The 19424-nt window shown below is 32.6% G+C and overlaps 1 protein-coding gene across 3 annotated transcripts in view; it reads right to left on the reverse strand.

The window, feature by feature from the left end:
• Positions 1 to 4593: 4593 nt before the first annotated feature.
• Positions 4594 to 19424, reverse strand: part of LOC124352694 (catenin alpha) — a 45659-nt gene continuing 30828 nt past the window's right edge. For 2 of the 3 annotated variants that reach the window (XM_046802294.1, XM_046802292.1), the window contains 9 exons: positions 15052 to 15301; positions 13754 to 13954; positions 13326 to 13477; positions 12471 to 12546; positions 8421 to 8488; positions 7635 to 7816; positions 6280 to 6520; positions 5767 to 5886; positions 4594 to 4857 (listed from right to left, as the gene is read on the reverse strand). In XM_046802294.1, coding sequence (XP_046658250.1) covers positions 4693 to 4857; positions 5767 to 5886; positions 6280 to 6520; positions 7635 to 7816; positions 8421 to 8488; positions 12471 to 12546; positions 13326 to 13477; positions 13754 to 13954; positions 15052 to 15301 — 1455 coding nt within the window. In that variant the 3' untranslated portion in view covers positions 4594 to 4692. Of the gene's footprint in view, positions 4858 to 5766; positions 5887 to 6279; positions 6521 to 7634; positions 7817 to 8420; positions 8489 to 12470; positions 12547 to 12618; positions 12689 to 13325; positions 13478 to 13753; positions 13955 to 15051; positions 15302 to 19424 lie in introns of all 3 variants that reach the window. The other variant, XM_046802293.1, reaches the window with a different exon arrangement.

Below are 19424 nucleotides of genomic sequence, written 5' to 3' on the forward strand. Positions count from 1 at the left end.
CGATATTAAAGTTATCTAATGTCTTAAATTTTCTCATTCATATGATTACAAGCATTATTTTATAACTGACGAAGCATTATATTTTCAGTCCAAGCAATATAGAGTAATTAGCGCAAATTACCTTAGAACCACAATTTTGTACCTATCGTTTCAATTGTTTCCGAAGGAAGGTGCCTAGAAACTTCCTTTCTTTAGGGGGTATTCCATATCCTCCAAACGAAGAGCCCAAGGCCTGCACCACAGGTGGAGCCTAGGGACCTCTATTTTCAAAATCAGGCCCTGGGGCTACGCTCCACTGATCTCTAAAGTACCGAAAAATACCATTTTGGTTTCTAAAGTTAGGAAATATTAATTGAAAGAGCCTGTTAATAATGTAATCAACTGTGCAGTCATTTTTGCGAGCTTTTTGTTATTCAAACATTAGAATTTTAGCACACACTTTTCGCATGTTAAAATTGTTATGTAAAATTTGCCTCACACATTCTTTATCAATGCCTATAGTTTCACCAATTACGTGAATACTTAATGGACGGTCAGACCAAATCAAATTACAGATTTGTTCAACATTTACATCCGTGTTTGATATTGAAGGGTGGCCAGGCCGCGAATCATCTTTCACACCTGTCATCTTTAAAATGCTTAAACCATTCAAAAAAAGTGCTTGCGATAAACATTCACTGCCATACACTTCTTTCGGTAAATTATAAGTTTCAATAGCAGTTTTTCCAAGTTTAAAGAGAAATTTCACAATGGTTTGTTGCTCTACTATGAAACTAACAATTTTATCCGGCAAAAAAACTATAACGCGAACGTAGGCTCTGACTTAACGGTGCGGGCGTACATAAGCGAGAAGCTACATATTAAACAGCTGCTGATTAATGGCATGTCTATTTGATCAGCAGTAGCGTCAGTCTCATTATTCAATAGCCACGCCTGGTAAAAAGCAATAGGCATTGAGTACTCATTTAATATGTGGCCTCATTCATATACTACTTTTAAGAAGGTATAGCCTTAATAGGGTTGATGTAAAGTTTATCCAAAATAAGAGTAGAAGTCTTATTCAAGATAATCAAGCAAATAACAGAGTAATAATATATTTATTTATTTAAAACAATGAAGATAATTTAATCTTAATTATGAACAAATTTAAATACTGCACTCAGACATCTTAAAAAGACAATTGTTCTTTAGTGAGTAAGCAATCAGGAGACGAGAACCTTAATGTCTGTTGAGAACAGAGATAGAGGTGTAGAGCAAAGCACCAAACACAAGCTTGGACAAGATTTTACACCAAAATAACAGTGCAACAAGTTAATGCAGTGTTTTTGTCTATGCCTTTTAACTTTTGCAATTGAATGTGGATACCAAGGCCATCTTCCTAATGAGTAGTAATATAAGTCAAAATAAAAAGTGAATTGTTTACCAGCTCCAGCCCGCTCATAATGGATATCTTATTTATATATCTTGTCTCAATTTTAAACATTTGAATCTTTCTTTTATAAAGGAATGCTCTTATAGTTGACGGACCTTTACAAAAGAAATAAATACAATTTTGAAATACTTAATTTTCACCACTATTTTTGTGCAACTGTATCGTTTTCCCATAAATTACTTTTTATAAAATGTACTAATAATATACAGGAAGTCCCAAACATTATTTTGAATTTATCTGTTTAGAAAGTCTCGATATACGCAAATTCGCGGCATTTTAGGTATTTACATTTTTTATTTTTAATAATTCTATTTTTAAATAATATCACAACTTCTGGTAGATCGTAAAATGCAATAATAATAATTAATTAATGCAGAATTATAAACCCAAAAATATTTGCTTTTAATAATGGCTTTACAAATTTTATAGTATCCAATTATGATGTTAGAGGAAATAGTTACTTAGCACTTTGTAGACACGTGCAAATATACACTAGACTGTATCTGTTGCGGACAGTTACAGATTTATTCGTCAACATTCTTCACAACTTTTGGAAAAGAGGGGGTACCCCCCAAAAAACGGCAATTTCGCTGTAATTTCATTATTTATCAATATTTTTACGTCAAATTTTGATCACATCGTCAGTTCTTGATGTTGAAGGCCGTCCTGAATGGAGTTGGTCTTCAATTGACATTCCTCCATTTTTAAAATGAGTTAACCACTTGTCAAGTTCTACTTAGGCAGCTTCCAGGCAGTATTGAGCATTACATTAGTCTCTGCGGATTTCCCTAATTTCAGATACTAGGGTAATTTCAAGAGGGGGTTGCTCTTGAAAATCCGCCATCACGTTTTTTGCCGAAATTAAGGGGGCAATGTACCCAAAAAATTAAGTTTTTGAAAAAAAAAAAATATTACATATTTTTGTTCCCAAACCATTTGGAAACAAGTATTAAGCTTTGGTTTTGCATTTTCAATGTCAAAAGTGTGTCTTTTAGATTAAAATTCATTACCAGCAGAGCTGATTTTTCTCCTCCAGGCGTCTACTTGGAAGCAAAACGCTTCATATTCATAATATATCATATATAAATTCATTACTAATGTGCTTTATTTCTGTATTTAGTTTACTAGTTTAGTTTCAACGTTTTAGCACCATTTTCCAACTTTATTTTTTTATACTGTATGTACCTATTGAATCAAACAGTTGGCCAGCAGCTGTCACTGATCAGCTATTAGTTGTACCTTACTTTGTGACTGATTTACTGTTCATGTTGTGTTTTGTGGTTTAGTTTAGTACTTTTGTGTTAGTCATGAAGCAATCAACTAAAAAACAGTATTCAAGAAGTAAAGTTGGTAAGAAAAACAAAGCTGCATTGGCAGGAGCGAAATGTGAACAAATCAAAATGAAAAAATTTAAAAAAGGTGTTACCTATGGGGCTGGCCTCTTTTAACTGCAAAAGATGCAAGTAAAATGTAAAATACCAAAGACAAAGCAGTTTATGTAAATAGTCTTACTTTTTCATTATAAATAAACATCTGAAGTTTTTTTTGTGATTTACCATAAGTTTGATTTTAGTGTGTTTTCCATAACTTTTTTATTCTTTGAGCTAGAGAGCTAAACTTTTGTACATATGATCTTCAATATATTTTGCACGAATTGTAGCAGGGAAATCAAATTATTTTTAACCGTACTCCTAATATAGTTTTTTGCATTCATCGAAAAATTATAATTTTGTCAAAACATTTTAATTATATGTGAGTTATTTATTTTTTACAACAAATCAAAACCATTTATTAGCTTTAAAAAATGTTTAAATAATTGAAATAGGTGCAATACAAAAGGAGTTATGCTGTAAAACAAGGATATAAGTTTTTTTATTTTTTACCCCTTTCAACGAAGGGGTGGGGGTGGGGAGCTAATAACACATTTTCTTTTTAGTTTTGTACTAAGGTACACTTTTATCAATAAAAAGATTTTTTATAAACAAATATTTAAAAAAAATTTTTGGGTACATTGCCCCCTTAAAAAAGCTGTTTCACTAAAACATTTCTCACAGACAGCCAATCCACTCACAGTGACACCTGTGCATACTGACTTAGGAGGCATGACCTTGATGTATGGCTGGACAAACAATGGTTTCCCCCCACTCTCGCTCCTCACCACAGCCCAATTCCCATTAGTTTTGGGCCCCCCCCTCGTATACCGGCAAAATCACAGCAAAGCCATACCAATACTTTTGTTATGTAAAACTGTTAATACTGTTTAAATCAAGAAGCAATATAGAAAAATACAAATAAAAACTCTCTATAAAATCAAAACATGAATTGAATGATTATTTTTAAGGACAATTTATTTTGTATGTTTGCAACACTGCAGATTTATATATCAAAATTTATAAAAAAAAGTGTTCCAAAAAGTGTTAAAATCTTCATTTAAAATAACATAATATTAAAACATATATATTTATTCAAAATTACATCTATATTTTCGTATATGTTCTGCATATTTGAAAGACAGTTTAGAGTAGTTATAGAATATAATAAATAATCTGACACATTGCGTTTCTTATGGTATATGATTTCTGCAAAATTATTCCTACCAAAAGTTTACTTGTTATCAGAGAAATTAGTGCATATTCCTTCTTTGGATGAAGTTTAGGTCATTTTGTGTAGTTTGGGTTATCAACAAAATACTCTATAAGGATGCAACTTTTTTACTGTTTATTATGTAAGTAGAAACAAGTATAACTTAACAAGTTTTAAAAAGTAAGTATCTGTAATACTGAGTATGAATATTCTTATATATTAGTACAAAATATTGGAAATCTGCACTCGCATAAAATTTATCTTTCATATTTGGCAAATAACTTTTACCAGCTGTAACAAATCAAATCAAGATAGGTAATTTATGGTTATTTGATTTATTATGTATAAAATGATACTAAGTACAATGACATATGTCAACTTGTTGAGTAACAGAATAATACATATTTGAAAAGCCGATCTAGTCATCCCTCTGCACTTTTTATTAAACCCGCAGGCCGATCTCATTGGACCCTCGGCACATTTGGAAATACCTACGGGCTGATCTCATCAGCTCTTGGCACTCAAAGGGTTAAATTATAGTACAATATAACAGGAAATAAAGAAATGTTGAAAGCATGTTTAAATAAAACACAAGGATAAATGCAATTTATTCCAATGTAATACTGATTACAATATGGTCATAAATATTAAACAAAGTATAAATAATATAAAATAACTTAAACACTCTCAGTAGGGCTTTGGAATTCGCTCAATGCTTTGATGGGGTTCTGAACCTTCTTTTGGGAGCCTTTACGCACTTTAGCTCTGACTTCTTCAGGTTTTTCAGGCCGCACAAGGGGTTTCTTTTCTGGGGCCTTCATCTTCCACACAACAATAGGGGACTGAAACAATCACAACGTTAAGTGTAATTGTGTTCTTTACAATTATGTTAATACAGCTGTGAATAATTCTAACCTATTTGGATGATACATACTGGTTAAAGTTATAGTAACCACAATTAAAGCACACATTGGTTCAGAACTAGTCTCTTTTATAGATTCAAAAATTACTCAATACATTACATTTTTTATAATATATACATTTTAAACAGCAACTTTTAAGGAATCTTTTCATAATAATGATTTAAATTTAACCTTTTATTTTTTTTACCTATAGAATAAAATTCTCCCATATGTATATTTAATCACCAATCAAATTAGCAATAAACAATTGTGGAATCGATGTAGGAAAACAAACACACAGCAAAAGAACTTCTTTATGTTATGGAAAAAATTGTGAAAAGAATTAAACAAGAGTATCTGTAATACTGAACCCTTAAATTTTCCAAAAGTTTTCATTGATTTCTTTCACCAAGAACCTTAAACCATAAGATTACTAATTTATTTCTTCATCAAGAATTTTAGTGCATCCTTCATGATACAAACACTACCATTCTCTAACTGCATTACCACCTATGTACTTTCCATACACAGAAAACTATTAACAATGAATCTCTATAGAATACCCTGTTCAATTATATAATAGGGCTTGAAATGCATAAAATGGTGAAAAAACTTTAAAAGAATCACTTCTAGACATAGCTACAATTAAACGAAGATAGCTACATAGTGGCATCATGTTTCTAACCTCCACAGTCGATAACCAGATAGTAAAGAAACACATTTTCTCAATATTCCCCCGTATATTCATTCACATTCTTTTCAAATCCTTCAAAAAAGGTTTAAGAAATATCTTGGAAACAGTTGGTAAAACATGAGTGTATCAAGTTCAGACACAGAATGTTAACTCACCACTACTTGGCCTGCAGGTCTGGGATATTTGGTGCTGGCTACGTAAGAGGATTTCACAGTCAACACAACAGCATTCATGAGGTTCTTAGCTGCCTGGATCAATGATGTTGCACTATCCAACTGCAATTGAAAATACAGATTTTATTATTTTGTGCTTTGTTGAAATAAAGAACACCAATTTAATTTCATAAAACAGTTTCAGGTTATTAAAGGTGAATTCAAGGTACCATATTTTAATCACAATTTTCATATAAAAATTTTCAGGTACTAATTAAACACTAAAACTCTGAGATATTAGTTTTTATGTTAATTGCTAAAATTTCAGTCATTGACTTGGGTCTAAACAAAACCGAATACTGGATTGCAAAATTAAAGACAGTTCCATTTGTTGTGATTATTTTTTTACCTGAAGAACCTGAGTAAATTTCAAGATTTAGGAAAGTACTTTATGGTCTATACTTGTAGGACTTGAGGTAATCGAATACACTTGAAGATCTGCTGCTTACTACCTACCCCACTGACGATGAGCTCTCCACTGATGTTCTGCACATCAGCCTTGACCTTGGAGGTGATGTTGAGCTGATGGCAGTAGAGTGCAATGCGCTGCAAGTATGCCAACAGATCCTTTTTGGTGCTGGATTCTGGACATTGGTCTGCAATCTGCCTCGTCAATTTGTCTAGTTTTGTACCGGCCTCGGAGATCTTCTTGGCGGCATTGATAACATCCATCGTTGTCTTCAGAGGTCCTCGGCCCCTGTGACATACCGTCAATTCATCAGCAAGTTGTCTACTACCTGTCATCTGACACTGAAGTTCCTATTACTCAAAGTCGTAATACTCTTGATGAGGATAGCATTACGCATTAAATAGCAAACTAATATCACTGACTTTAGGTTTTTTACAATACTGCCAGTAATACAAAACTAAGCCCTAATTAAATGTTTAAAAACCTTGAAGGCACACTTATGAATTTTGAAAAATGTTTCTTTACAGTTAATTATATTATATGTTATCTAAGAGTATGCAAATCAACTGACAATACCTAACAATTTCCAATTTTCATTAGATTTTATGTAATAAATCTATAAGAACATGAAAAATTTAACAGATTTAAGTACTTTATTAGTCTAAAAGCACAATAATTGAACAGTCAAATTTAATGTAATCAAATTCAATTATTCCAATATTCAGTTATATTTATGGTAAAATATATTCTCTCATCACTATAGTATTTGTATTAATAATCACAGCACAAAGGACTATACTAAAAAAAACTGTACAGCACTGAAAATGTTTGTACAAGAGATATCTAAAAATACAAATTTAAAACTGTGGTGTAATAAACTTTATAATTGCTTTTTAGTTACAATAAATGCAACTCTTATTCACACATTTAAATAAAACAAAATGTAACTATTCAGTGTTAGTTACTTTTAATATTTAAAACATTTCTCATTATTATCAATTTTGTTACTACACATACTTCTTCTGAAGTTCCTATTGTCAGAATAAAACTTGCTGTACTAACTAAGTCTGAAAGTAACTAAAGTAAACACTGGGTTTGAGACAAGATAAGATAATTTGTGATTTGTAATATTATGTAGTGAAACTCAATTTAAGTTACAACACCACAATCCCAACCATAAAATTGAAGTTTGACACCAGAAAAAAGTAAATTAATTACTAAAAAATGTAAATACTGACTCCACAATTAAATACACTAACTAAGCCTATTCAAAATTTTACTAAAAATAATAGTTAATTTTGTTTGGAGCTTGAAACATATGAATTTGAAATTTGTTTTGATCTGAGTTTTGCCATTAATCTGTGAATTTATTCCTACTACTAATTATGAAAGATTTTAGTACCTGGTGAAGTCTGTCATCTCCATCATGATCATGCACATGTGTTTGGCGAGTACGATGATGTCATTTCCGGTATCGTCCCACTTGGCCACCTCACGATCGAACTTGAGCTTCTCACTTCGGAAGAATTCCACCTGTTGGGCGATCTTCTGCTTATCCTCTTCTGTCATCTTACGCATTGCTTCCTGTAATAACAATCACAAACATTTTAAGTGATGAATGAGAGATCCTATATTCTTATGATTCAGTACTAGTTATTGTGTACACTCACCTGATAACCATGGATATAATTTATTAACTTATGGTGTTGTAGGGTTCGTGTGAAAAACGTAAGCCTTGTGTATTGTGGAAGACATTTACTAACAATGGGCTGTTTATAATTGGCTACATTTTCTGTCTGTGTACCATAAACAACTTATAATAAAAAATAAAACTACAAAATTAAATGTTCTCACCACTAAAAGGATCGATTATTTATTCTTGCAACATTCATCACCTTATTTATGACAAGATAAACAATAACATACTTGAAATAACAACTTCTTGTGATGTGATAACTTCATGACTACATGAGACAGAAACAACAAATTAGAACATTCAGTAAAGTGATCGTAAACAAAACTTAAGTTCTGATGAACTCTAATAAATAAAAGTATACATGGCTAACACATTAGGCTCCAAAACAACATTACTTCATTTTTATGTGTGAAAAATGCTAATGTAAAACTTAACAGCACAATCAGATACACTATTATTTATGACAGAAGTGTACAAAAAACCTCAACTCACCCTAGCAGTAGTAATGCCACTGATGTCTGGGTATTCATCCACTCCATGGCCTTCTGTATGTGCACTTGCTGGAAGAAAACATTTTAATAAAAAATATTGACATAATTTTTGTAATTTTTAATTCAATTTAGTTATTGGAAAATGTAAATAAAAAACTGTCTGCTGAACTTTACTTGCACACAATCTATTCCCTAAAAATCTCTAATAACTAAAGCTCCCTAAATTTATTTATAGGTTTATTCATTTACATGTTTTTAACTTATTACACTTATTGTTCTACATTTTAAATGCAGATTTACCTTATCTTATTCACTTTTGTTGACTATAGATGTATTTTATTTGTCCCGAAAAATTGGCTGATTAGTCAAGCATTTTATAGTGCAGCTGAATTTGAAAATGGGAATTTCTATTCTATAAAATTGTAATCCAAGATATTATGTAAATATGTGTTTTTTACTTGAATCTTTGTATTTATTTGTGTGTTTAATTTATTTATAGGTTTTATTCATTTATATGTTTTTAACTTATTACACTTATTGTTATACATTTTAAATGTAGATTTACCATATCTTATTCACTTTTGTTGACTACAAATCTATTCTATTTGACCTATATAATTTGACATGTAACCTTTAATATCTAAGATTACACTAAGGCTGTGTACATTTGACTATGTCTATTGCAACTACTGTTGATTAATGACAATAAACATATTTCATTTCATTTCATTTCATTTCCCAAAAATACGAGGGCTATCCAGAAAGTAGATTATGTTTCGCTCTGTAGCCACAGGACTATTGCGGATATTTTGATGTCAGAACATTTTCCCTCTCAGTGGCTATCCAAACTTTCTAGTTAGATATTAGTATCTCTCCTTGTCGTTTTAAAATATATGATGCAATTGAAAATTGTTTGTGTTGTGAAGTACAGATGGTAATACGGGTTTTGTTGGTTAAGCATAATAAACCAATTGACATTTATTGCCAACTCTGTGAAGTTTATGGAAACGATGTGATTACTGAAGTGGTGGAGTGCGTCAGTGGTACATTAGGTTTAAAAATGACCGAACTAATGTGCAAGACGATGAACAAACTGGAGGGCCAAGCATTGTGGCCAATTAAATTGTCTCTAAAGTTAATGGGAAGATTAATGAAAACCACTGATTCACAATAAAAGAACTCTCACTTAGTTTTCCTCAAATTTCAGGGAGTTTGTTACACTAAATTTTTACGCAGAAGTTAGGTTACCATAAAGTTTTTGCAAGATGGGTACCAAAAATATTAACAGAAACCCATAAATATATATTTTTCATATTTTTGGATACTAATGAAAAAAGATTGTGAGTCTATGCTCGATCGAATCATTACAGGAGCAAGATTTGGGTAAAACATGTGAATTGTAAAACCAAATTACAGTCTATGGAGTGGGGGCACACACATTCCCCAAATAAAACCAAGAAAATGCATGCACATTGTCGGCATAGAAGATTATGGCAACTGTTTTTTGCGGCAGGAAAGGAGTTCTTCTTGTTGATTTCTTAGAATGTGGCACAACCATAAATTCTGTGAGGCATTGTAAAACCTTGCAAAAGTTAAGAAGAGCAATACAAAACAAGCGCAGAGGAAAGTTAACTTTAAATTTGTTTTTACACAACAACACACAACCACACACGCCATATCGGACTCAAGAAGTTCTGGATGCTTTTATGTGAGGGGTGTTTCCACATCATCCGCTTTACAATCCGGACACTGCACCCAGCAACTACCGCCTGTTTTCAGCAATGAAGACTGCTGGAATTCACTGATATGATAAGTGCCTAAATTTTTATGGTGACTATATTGAAAAATAATATTGTAGTGTCACTTTCAAATGTATATAAAACAATATTTTTCTTGTCTTTGTATTTTGTTTGTATCAAAACGTAATCTACTTTTTGGATAGTCCTCGTAGCATTTTGATATAATACTAATACTTATTCACCACTCACTATTCTTTAGGTTGCTTGGTCACTAAATACATCTTCTATTTTTTGTAAAAATACATTAATTTTATCGTCTTGATACTGAATATAAACTTAAAAAGTTTGTATTGGTTCTTACCAATAATAATGTCATTTTACACAAAGCATTGACAAAGTCATATGTACGTCTAAAAGACAGAGTCAAAAGAATGCTATAACGCACAATGTATCTTAAAGTGTAGACTTAGGAAACATTTTAGGTAGCTAAATAAAATATAATTCAATTGTAACATTGGATTTTTTATGAAATATGTACTTAAGTATGCGCATTGGAGAGATATTAAAATTTAGAAACTAAGGAAAACATTTCCCCATTTCATTAAGTTCAACCACAAATAACTGGCCTTAATTTTTAACTGTTATATTTAAATAATCCTATTCCTACCATTATTAATTTTTTCTTCTTAACGGATAAGCTGTCATGTAACATAAATATTTTTCTTATTGAACAGCTTTAATTATACTAATATATTTAACTAATTATAAAAAGTATACAATGTGAGTGAAAGCATATGGGTTGTATTCATGAGATAAAGAGAAAAATCATAAAATTAGTCATTTGCTAACAGATATGGTAAAAATCTCTTATGGATGGAGCTTATGTTGGTAATTTATTGCTTACATAAGTATTGGTTTCTGTAGTTCAAGAGAAAACTTCTTACCCAAAGGTTGTGGCCAAGATTGTTCTTAGCCTTGGTAAATGTTCTCAAAAAAGAATAAAAATTGTTAAACTAATAAAAACCACAACCAAACCATGTGCATTCTCTCTAGTGAGCAAAAAGTGCAGTCTAGTAGAGCAGTGCTCTCATTCAGCGAGTGCAAAGCAAATAAATAACAGGTGAGCAGGATTTTATGTTAAATTGTATTATATATATATATATATATATATATATAAAAATATGAATTTTATTATATATGTTTTTATACGTCACTGATAAGAACATTGCATTATATTTAGACTGTAAATACAAGCTGGAAGAAAATTTGACTGTATGTATAAAAAACCTGCTCATCCCCGACTACCAAAAAGGTGCAAAATAAAACCTACGAAGAGTAATATTGTCCTCTACTTACGTAAACGTCTCTCTAGCATCATTGCAACACAAAATAACTTAAAAATTAAAACATTGTTCAAAATGCAATATTAAATCAAGTTCAAAAACTAAAAGTATTTTAAGTTTTGAATGGTCACTTAATGAAGGAAAAATATACACAATAGTATATAAGATGTCAGAAGCTATAAAACTCTGTTTAAATCTGCATTATAACCCAAATTTTATCCTTGAAAGTTCTTACAGTATCTTTAGATTCTGATTATTTCTTATCTTCGAGTATTTATTCATATATTTGCTAATAAACCTAAGAATTATTTAAAACCGTTCTAATTTTACCTCAACACTAATTTCTGTAACAAAGCACCATACAGTATAATTTTTGTACAAACAGGAATTTGTTTTACAATTTTAAGTCCATAACCAACTCCCACTCTTTCAGAGACTACCTTTAAGGTTTTTGTACACACAAAATTGTGCCAAAATTGTTCTTTGTTTATTTTTAAATATTTAAAAGTTAGTTGAGGATGGAGAATACGTCTTTCACAATTTAGTTTACTTCTAGTTTAGTATGTTAATTTAAATTTCCCTTTACAAATAATTCTTTAAAACTAATTGTGTTAAGAGTTTAAAAATAAAGTAGTATATTTAATTGAACCATTGTCAAGAATGCCACTCATATTCTCAGGTATCCTCCATTCTCTAACAAATAAGCTGATGGCTAAATAATAAGCTGGTAAGAATAGATCAACACCATTCACAAGGTAACAACATCATTAGGCATTAACGGAATTTTAGCAATTTTTATATCTTATTGTTTGAATGTCCAAGTTTTCATAATGAGAACATCGAGATGTTATTCAAATTTTTAGGATTAATTTTTAAAAAGTCCTGGTGCAAACTGAACAATGAACTTTTAAATGAACTGTTCTTAACGCATTTTGAACAACAGAAGTAATAATAAAACAAAAATCTTACATCTGCTTCTGTTGTCGATGGTCATGTTGTCTTCACCTGGTTCGAACTCTGTGTCTGTGTCCAACTCCTCGGAGCTCTGGAAATACAACGGCAGGCACATGACAACAACAACAATAAGCAAAAACACAAAAACAACTACAGCGCTTACATTTGCTGCGGGTCTCGACAGTGTAGTGCTCGTCAAGCTCTATATCTTCTGGATCCAGTTCTTCATCAGTCTGCTCAAAACACCGTCACAATAATTACAATGCAAACAGTTTGAAATTGTAATCATTATAATCAAGGGTGCATAAAATCTCAAAAGTGTTATTGTTTTACGACTGCAGGTGAAAATGACTGCCTTTTTACTGCGGTAATTAACAATAATGTAATTATCACTCTTTGAATAATTGATACCTTTTAATTTAAATCAAAGTAGTGCAGTTAGTGATTGCATATATAGTAGCTCTTCAATTAAACAAGGAGAACAAATTAAAAGTCCTTTGACATAAAAATCAAACTATAAGCTCATAAAAACAAATGAACTATCAAATTTTTCTTTTCAGGTTGGTATTTTCCGTACATTTTTGCAACTTAAAGTAAGATACTAAAAACATTATAAAATTTATAATTTTCACATGTTATTTTAAGCAACTTGTTTGAAGCTAAACCTGCAAAACACGGTTTTACTCCCATTAATACTTACTTAAAAGCCAAGTCTGTTAAATAATGCCATAAAATTAATAGATTTATTGGAAATCATGAGAATCAAAGTTATAACTATATATGTGTAAATAAAATTTTACAATATACTACTATACTTTACAATACAATAATGTAGACTAAATAAATAAATTTGGATGATAATTTTCTCACTCTGTTCATCAGAACGGCCCTTCGTATTTCCCTTACACCATCATACACAAGTCGAGACGCATCGATAAACTCGTTCTCATCCACGTCCTTAGGTGGGTTGGATGATATTGCGTCCACAGCCACCTCCACACGTTGAGCAAAGTTGGGCATCACTGTACAAACATAAGTGGTAATCTGTTATATGCTGTTAAATGTATTACAGTTCAGCATGTTTTGAGGCTGAGTGATAGAGAGGGCTAAAACAGCCCCAACTCCATCTAAGACATGTTTTATTTAATTTCATGTTGGCAAGATAAAACATATATTAGTTTAATTAATTATACCCATGCGTAGAAAATTAATTAATGAAAAATCAACTCATCAAAACAATAAGTAATATATTTTCAGGATGACACATTCAAAGAAGCATACATATAAATTGGTGGTACCTTGTTCTCTAAGAACATTTATGGCCTCCAAGACACGCTTTGTGTACATCCCAGGTTCATAGTTGTCCATTTCTGCGGTGACAACATTCGCTACACGAGCTGAGCGGCCCCTGATAGCTCCAGCTGTACGGTCCAGTGTGTCTCCATCCCCCTCCTGCAGTGCTAGCACACATTTGTTCACATCCTCCAAGATATGGTTCTCTGAAACACAATATCACTGATAGTCTAGTTGACAAAAAAATACTCTGCCACAAGACTTTCCTATGTTTTGTTGTATTTCTGAGATGGAACACACATGTACTCACGTACATGCGTGTGAGGAAATAATGTTATATACGTATTGTTTGTAAGGGATTACTAAAATCAAGTAATCTAGTAAAATAAAGTACAGCCATAATGGAGAAGAGCTCATAGACAGACAAAACAAACTGTAACCATAAAATTAGAAGGAAATGGATAAAATACAATCGTACCAAAAGTTTATAACTATATTGATAGAAAACAATTTGACATAGCTTAAATGAAATATGCATACACATTCTAGTTATAAATATGGAACCCTCTGATATGGTTGAAACATTTTAATGCAACACTGAAGACAGCTCCTACTAGTCAAGAGTTTCCTTGCTTCTCTCTATGTCCATATTAAGAGCTGGCTGTAGTAAAAATGATTGGAGTTTCCCCCCATAAGAACTATGTTACACCTTATCCAGTTATACACTCTTCATTTGTATTACAGAGTTATGGGAGATGCCTCATTTTGAAGATATAATTAATATGCATCCAAACCCTTTTTAGCTTTTTTGTAAAGAGTATATTTAAACCAACTTAAAACAAAGTTTGACATTTTTTCCTGGACAGGCCATACAAATATTGAAACACTAAAACATTGTTGGATGCATATTGATCTTTAAAGTGAGACATCTCCCATAATTCTCCAACTAAAAATAATGGTGTGAACTGCATGAGATTATGGGGGTGTGTTATTGTGGGGAAAAACTAAAAATCATTTTCCTGCAGCCAGCTCCTAAGCAAAGAAATATCTTTAAAATTATCTTTCATAAGCAAATGCAATAGCTGATAACTCATTAATGTTAATTTGTTAGTAGTGTTGTTAATACACTTTATGATTACTTTTATATTTTAATTATGTTATATTCATATTGTATGGTATATTATGATTTTTAATACTTAGATTATGTTTGACCACAAATACTACAGATAAATAAGAATAAACTGTTTACTGCATTGCGGGCAGTTCTTTTGCTCAAAACCTCTAGCTTTGTTACTCCACTCACCAGAAACTGCAAGGAAGTCATCAATGGTAGTGATATCATCAACAGCTTCGGTGAGGACGCGAACCTGGTTTTCCCAAGCATCACGGAACACATCCATGTTTTCTTGGACCACCTTAACACGGGGTCGTGCTGCCAGTATCCGTGCAGCATTGATCACCTGCGGACACAGTGCATCAATCTGGCCAGCAGCGTAGCGGACCATCTTCACCCCATCATCGTTGTTTGACATGCTACAAGCCAGGTTCGCCACCTGTCACAAAACATTTGTTTTCTAATTTTCATAACTATTAATTATAGTTATAAATGAATATCAGGGTTGTAAAATTGTGTAGTATTTTTAAATATAACTTAAATTGATAATTTATACATCAAATCAAAGAGCAACTCAAACAGTTTTGTTTGTTATCACCTGAGTGCATGCAGATGAAATGTATCCATTAGAAAGCTAGTAGCAAAATGGAGACTCGTGAAATAAGGCAGTTTGTAAAGACCGAATCTGTGGTAAATGTGCAACGTGTGTTCCATATAAAGTTCGTTCGAGATCCTCCAGCTAGTAATAACATCTGTAGATGGTATCATCAGTTTTAAAATACTGGCTGCCTTTCCAAAGGGAAGAGAACGGGACGACCAACGGTTAGTGAAGAGTGAGTGAGAGAAACTTTCACGCGTAGCCTACAAACATCAGTTCAGAAGGCTAGTCATCAATTAGCAATTCCAATGATGAATGTTTGGAAAGTATTACAGAAATGCTTACAACTATGTCCTTTTCTGTTGCAGTTATTACAGAGCCTATGGTTTACATGCCGATTTTGCAAATGAAATGTTGTTGCACGACAATGAAGATTTTCTGTATCTGTTGTTTTCAGTGATGAATTAATATTTCACCTCAGTGATTATGAGGACACTCACAATGTTCGTATCTAGAATTCAGAAAACCCTAAAGAGATACAACAATTGCAGTGAGACTTCCCTAAATTGAATGTTTTGTGTGACATATCTTGGTGTACATTTTATGGACCTTTCTTTTTTTGGACAAGGAACTGTAACTGGTATTTCTTATCTTGATGCTCTAGAACTATGGCTACTTCCTCAATTGGAAGAAGATGAACAACAGAACTTCATTTGGTAGCAAGATGGTGCAACACCTCACTGATTTAACTCAGTACGCGATAGGTTGAAATCACTGGACTGGCTGCAAGGGCCTAATGACAGAGCTTGATTTGCATCGCCTCCACGTTCACCCGGCCTGGCGCCACGAGGAAATAATTCAACTTTGATGGAAGGAGGCAATGTCTGATGACGATGATAACCTACCTATCTATTCACCAACCTCTTTTTCTTTGACAGATGAGATACAACAATCTCCATATATATCTACTTAGAAATCAGATAAGAAAGAAAATATAGGACTTTAACCCTTTGAGGACCAAGCGTGCGATTTTTGGACATTAGGAACTTGTGCTAAAAGGACCAAGCGGTCGATTTCTGGACGGTCGTAATTTATGCAAAAAGTACCAAGCGGTCGATTTCTGGACGTCAAAGTTTTTATGATACTTTGAAATAAAATATTGTAACCACAGCTGAGATTCTTATTTCCTTTTAAAGTTGACTTCATACTTTATGTAAAAACACGTTTAACTCAATTGAAAACATCATTGAAATCAACTACAAAGCTTTTATAATAACGCTATCAACTGACTGCTGCTCGGTTCGTCGTTCCGCTTCACAGCGCTAGCGGAATGCGGACCGACGAAACAACGCGACGTGACTTTGCTGTTTGTTTACATCATTTGCTAGTCGGCTTTGTGTTCGTGCTGCACGTGTACTAAATTTCTATTCAAGTGTTGTGTTATTTATATTTATTTACATATGATTTTGTGAAACTATTTAGTTCTTTTTTATCACAATGGATTACGATAACTTGAGAACAAGTGAACTTGATCGTGAGCTGGACGCAGAGCTTGATTCAGACGAATCAACTAACCAATTTGATGATGACTCAGATGATGACCCAACGTTTGATCCGAATCAGGCATCAACATCAAGGGTATTTTCAAATCAAGGTAGGCCTAGTCCTGTATTTGACTCAGATAGCGACAGTGATCACTATGATGTGCCTCGACAACCAAAGCGGCCTAAACAACAACCTAGATCTATGCCGGTACCTTTACCTACACCTAGGCAGAGAGCTGTATTTAGCAATGAATCTGATGATGATGTAGGTCCAGAACCTGTAATAAATAGTTCAGATGAAAATGACAATAGTGGCCAAAACCCAGACATTTGGGAAAAAGTCAGTGAGAATGATGGCAATGCCACACCTTTTGTTCACAACTTTTCGTATCTTGAACAGCCTGGTCCAAGGCATTGTAATTTTGATCCCAGCACCACAAAACCAATCAAATACTTTGAGCTATTTTTTACTACCTCCCTATTGTCCATGTTTGTTACTGAAACTAACAGGTATGCAACACAAAGTATAAGGGCAAGAGGGAATAACATTTCAGTAGATTGAAATCTTGGTCCCCAGTGACACTAACAGAAATCAAATCTTTCATTCCTGTTATACTAAATATGGGTTTAGTGCGAAAACCAACAATCAAGTCATACTGGTCTGAAACAGGCTCTCAAATAACACCTTGGTTTGGTAAAATGTTTCCACGGTCACGGTTTGAGTCAATCCTCTCATTTTTTCACATGGTAGATAACAGTAAATTACCAAAAAGTACTGAACCTGGTTATGATGGTGCTCAAAAATTTCAACCCTTACAGAACCACTGTAATAGGCTCTTTCATTATTATTATTGTGGGCACCAGCAACTTTCTATTGACGAAAGCCTTATCGGCACCAAAAACCAGACATTGTTGATACAATATTTGCCAAATAAACACCACCACCGCTGGGGCATAAAAATGTGGGTTTTGTGTGATACTATTTCTAAATATTGCCTTAGCTTTTTTTGTTATAAAGGTGCAAGGTCACAAGAGGATAAAGATGAGATAAAGCTAAATGGATTAGCCTATTCAGTAATTTCAAAGCTTCTGGTAGCCTGTAATTACTTTTACAAAGGATACCATGTTTTCTGTGACTATTGTTTTTCAAGTCTACCCCTGGTGAAGATGTTATATTCCAAAAGTACCTTCTTGACTGGAACCATTCGTAAAAATAGGAAGGGTCTACCTACTGAAATAAAAGATAAAATAGAACCAGGACAATCAGTTTACTGCAAAAAGGAAAATACAGTCATTTTGTCATATCGTTAAAAGAAAACACAAAAACACCCTGTTATTTTAGTATCATCTAAACCAGAAATAAAACAAGTTGAAGTCACAACTAAGAGGCGTGGAAGGGAAACTACAGACAAAAAAACCATCAATAATTCAGGACTACAACCACTACATGGGTGGTATAGATCATTTCGACATGATGTTGTACACATACTTGGATGAAAGGCGGACCATAAAGTACTGGAAAAAGGTTGCCTTCAACTTTTTTGCAAGAATGACTCTAAATGCTTATGTTATATATAAGGAAAATTCTCTGAACAGCCTAGTAAAGCCAATGTCAAGATATCAATTTATAGTGAGCATTATTGACAGTATAAGTAATGAATGGTTTGCTGCAAAACAAGTTGCTCCTGGTGGTGGTGGTGCGGATGATAGGGGACTGAGAGGCCTTGAAAGATTACCTGACAACAAAGTAAAGACTTGTTGGGTCTGCACAAAAAAGGGCCAAGATTATGCAAAATCAAGAAAAAAATCCAGATTGGTATGCAGTTCATGTCAAGAGGGCTGCCATTCTGTGTGCTTTGGAAAACATATCTGCAAATAAGTTCCGAGTGAATATTGTGTACATAGTGTAAATATTCCAACTATATTTTTTTTATTATTAGGATTAAGACCATCTATGTCATGTACTGATCTGCAGTGACTTAGAATGCAATGTAAGTAGTTTTCAGTTCCATGTACTAATGTCTTCCTTGCATGTTTTAGAATTTGCTATATTTTGAGCTGTTATTGGTAAATATATTGTATATTTCTTTTATTCATAAATATAGGATTATGATTTTTTTTTTGTCCATGTTCTAAATAACATATGGAAATAAAAAAACATGTTTTCCAAAGGTAAAATGTTTACAGTTTTTTCTGTAAAAAAAATTGAAAATGATTTTAACACTTTTTTTGGTTATATATGAGATTTGAACACGTAAGATTAATACTTATATAACATGCATATTCAATAATTGTATTTTATTTAAGTGGGATACATATTTCTAAACATTTTGACACATATTTCACAACAGTATCTCTTATAAGAGTTAAGTTATGAATTTTTTCCTAAATTTCTGTAAAACTAGTAAAAATCACATTGT

The sequence above is a fragment of the Homalodisca vitripennis genome, chromosome 1 (assembly GCF_021130785.1).
Source record: "Homalodisca vitripennis isolate AUS2020 chromosome 1, UT_GWSS_2.1, whole genome shotgun sequence".
NCBI lineage: Eukaryota > Metazoa > Arthropoda > Insecta > Hemiptera > Cicadellidae > Homalodisca > Homalodisca vitripennis.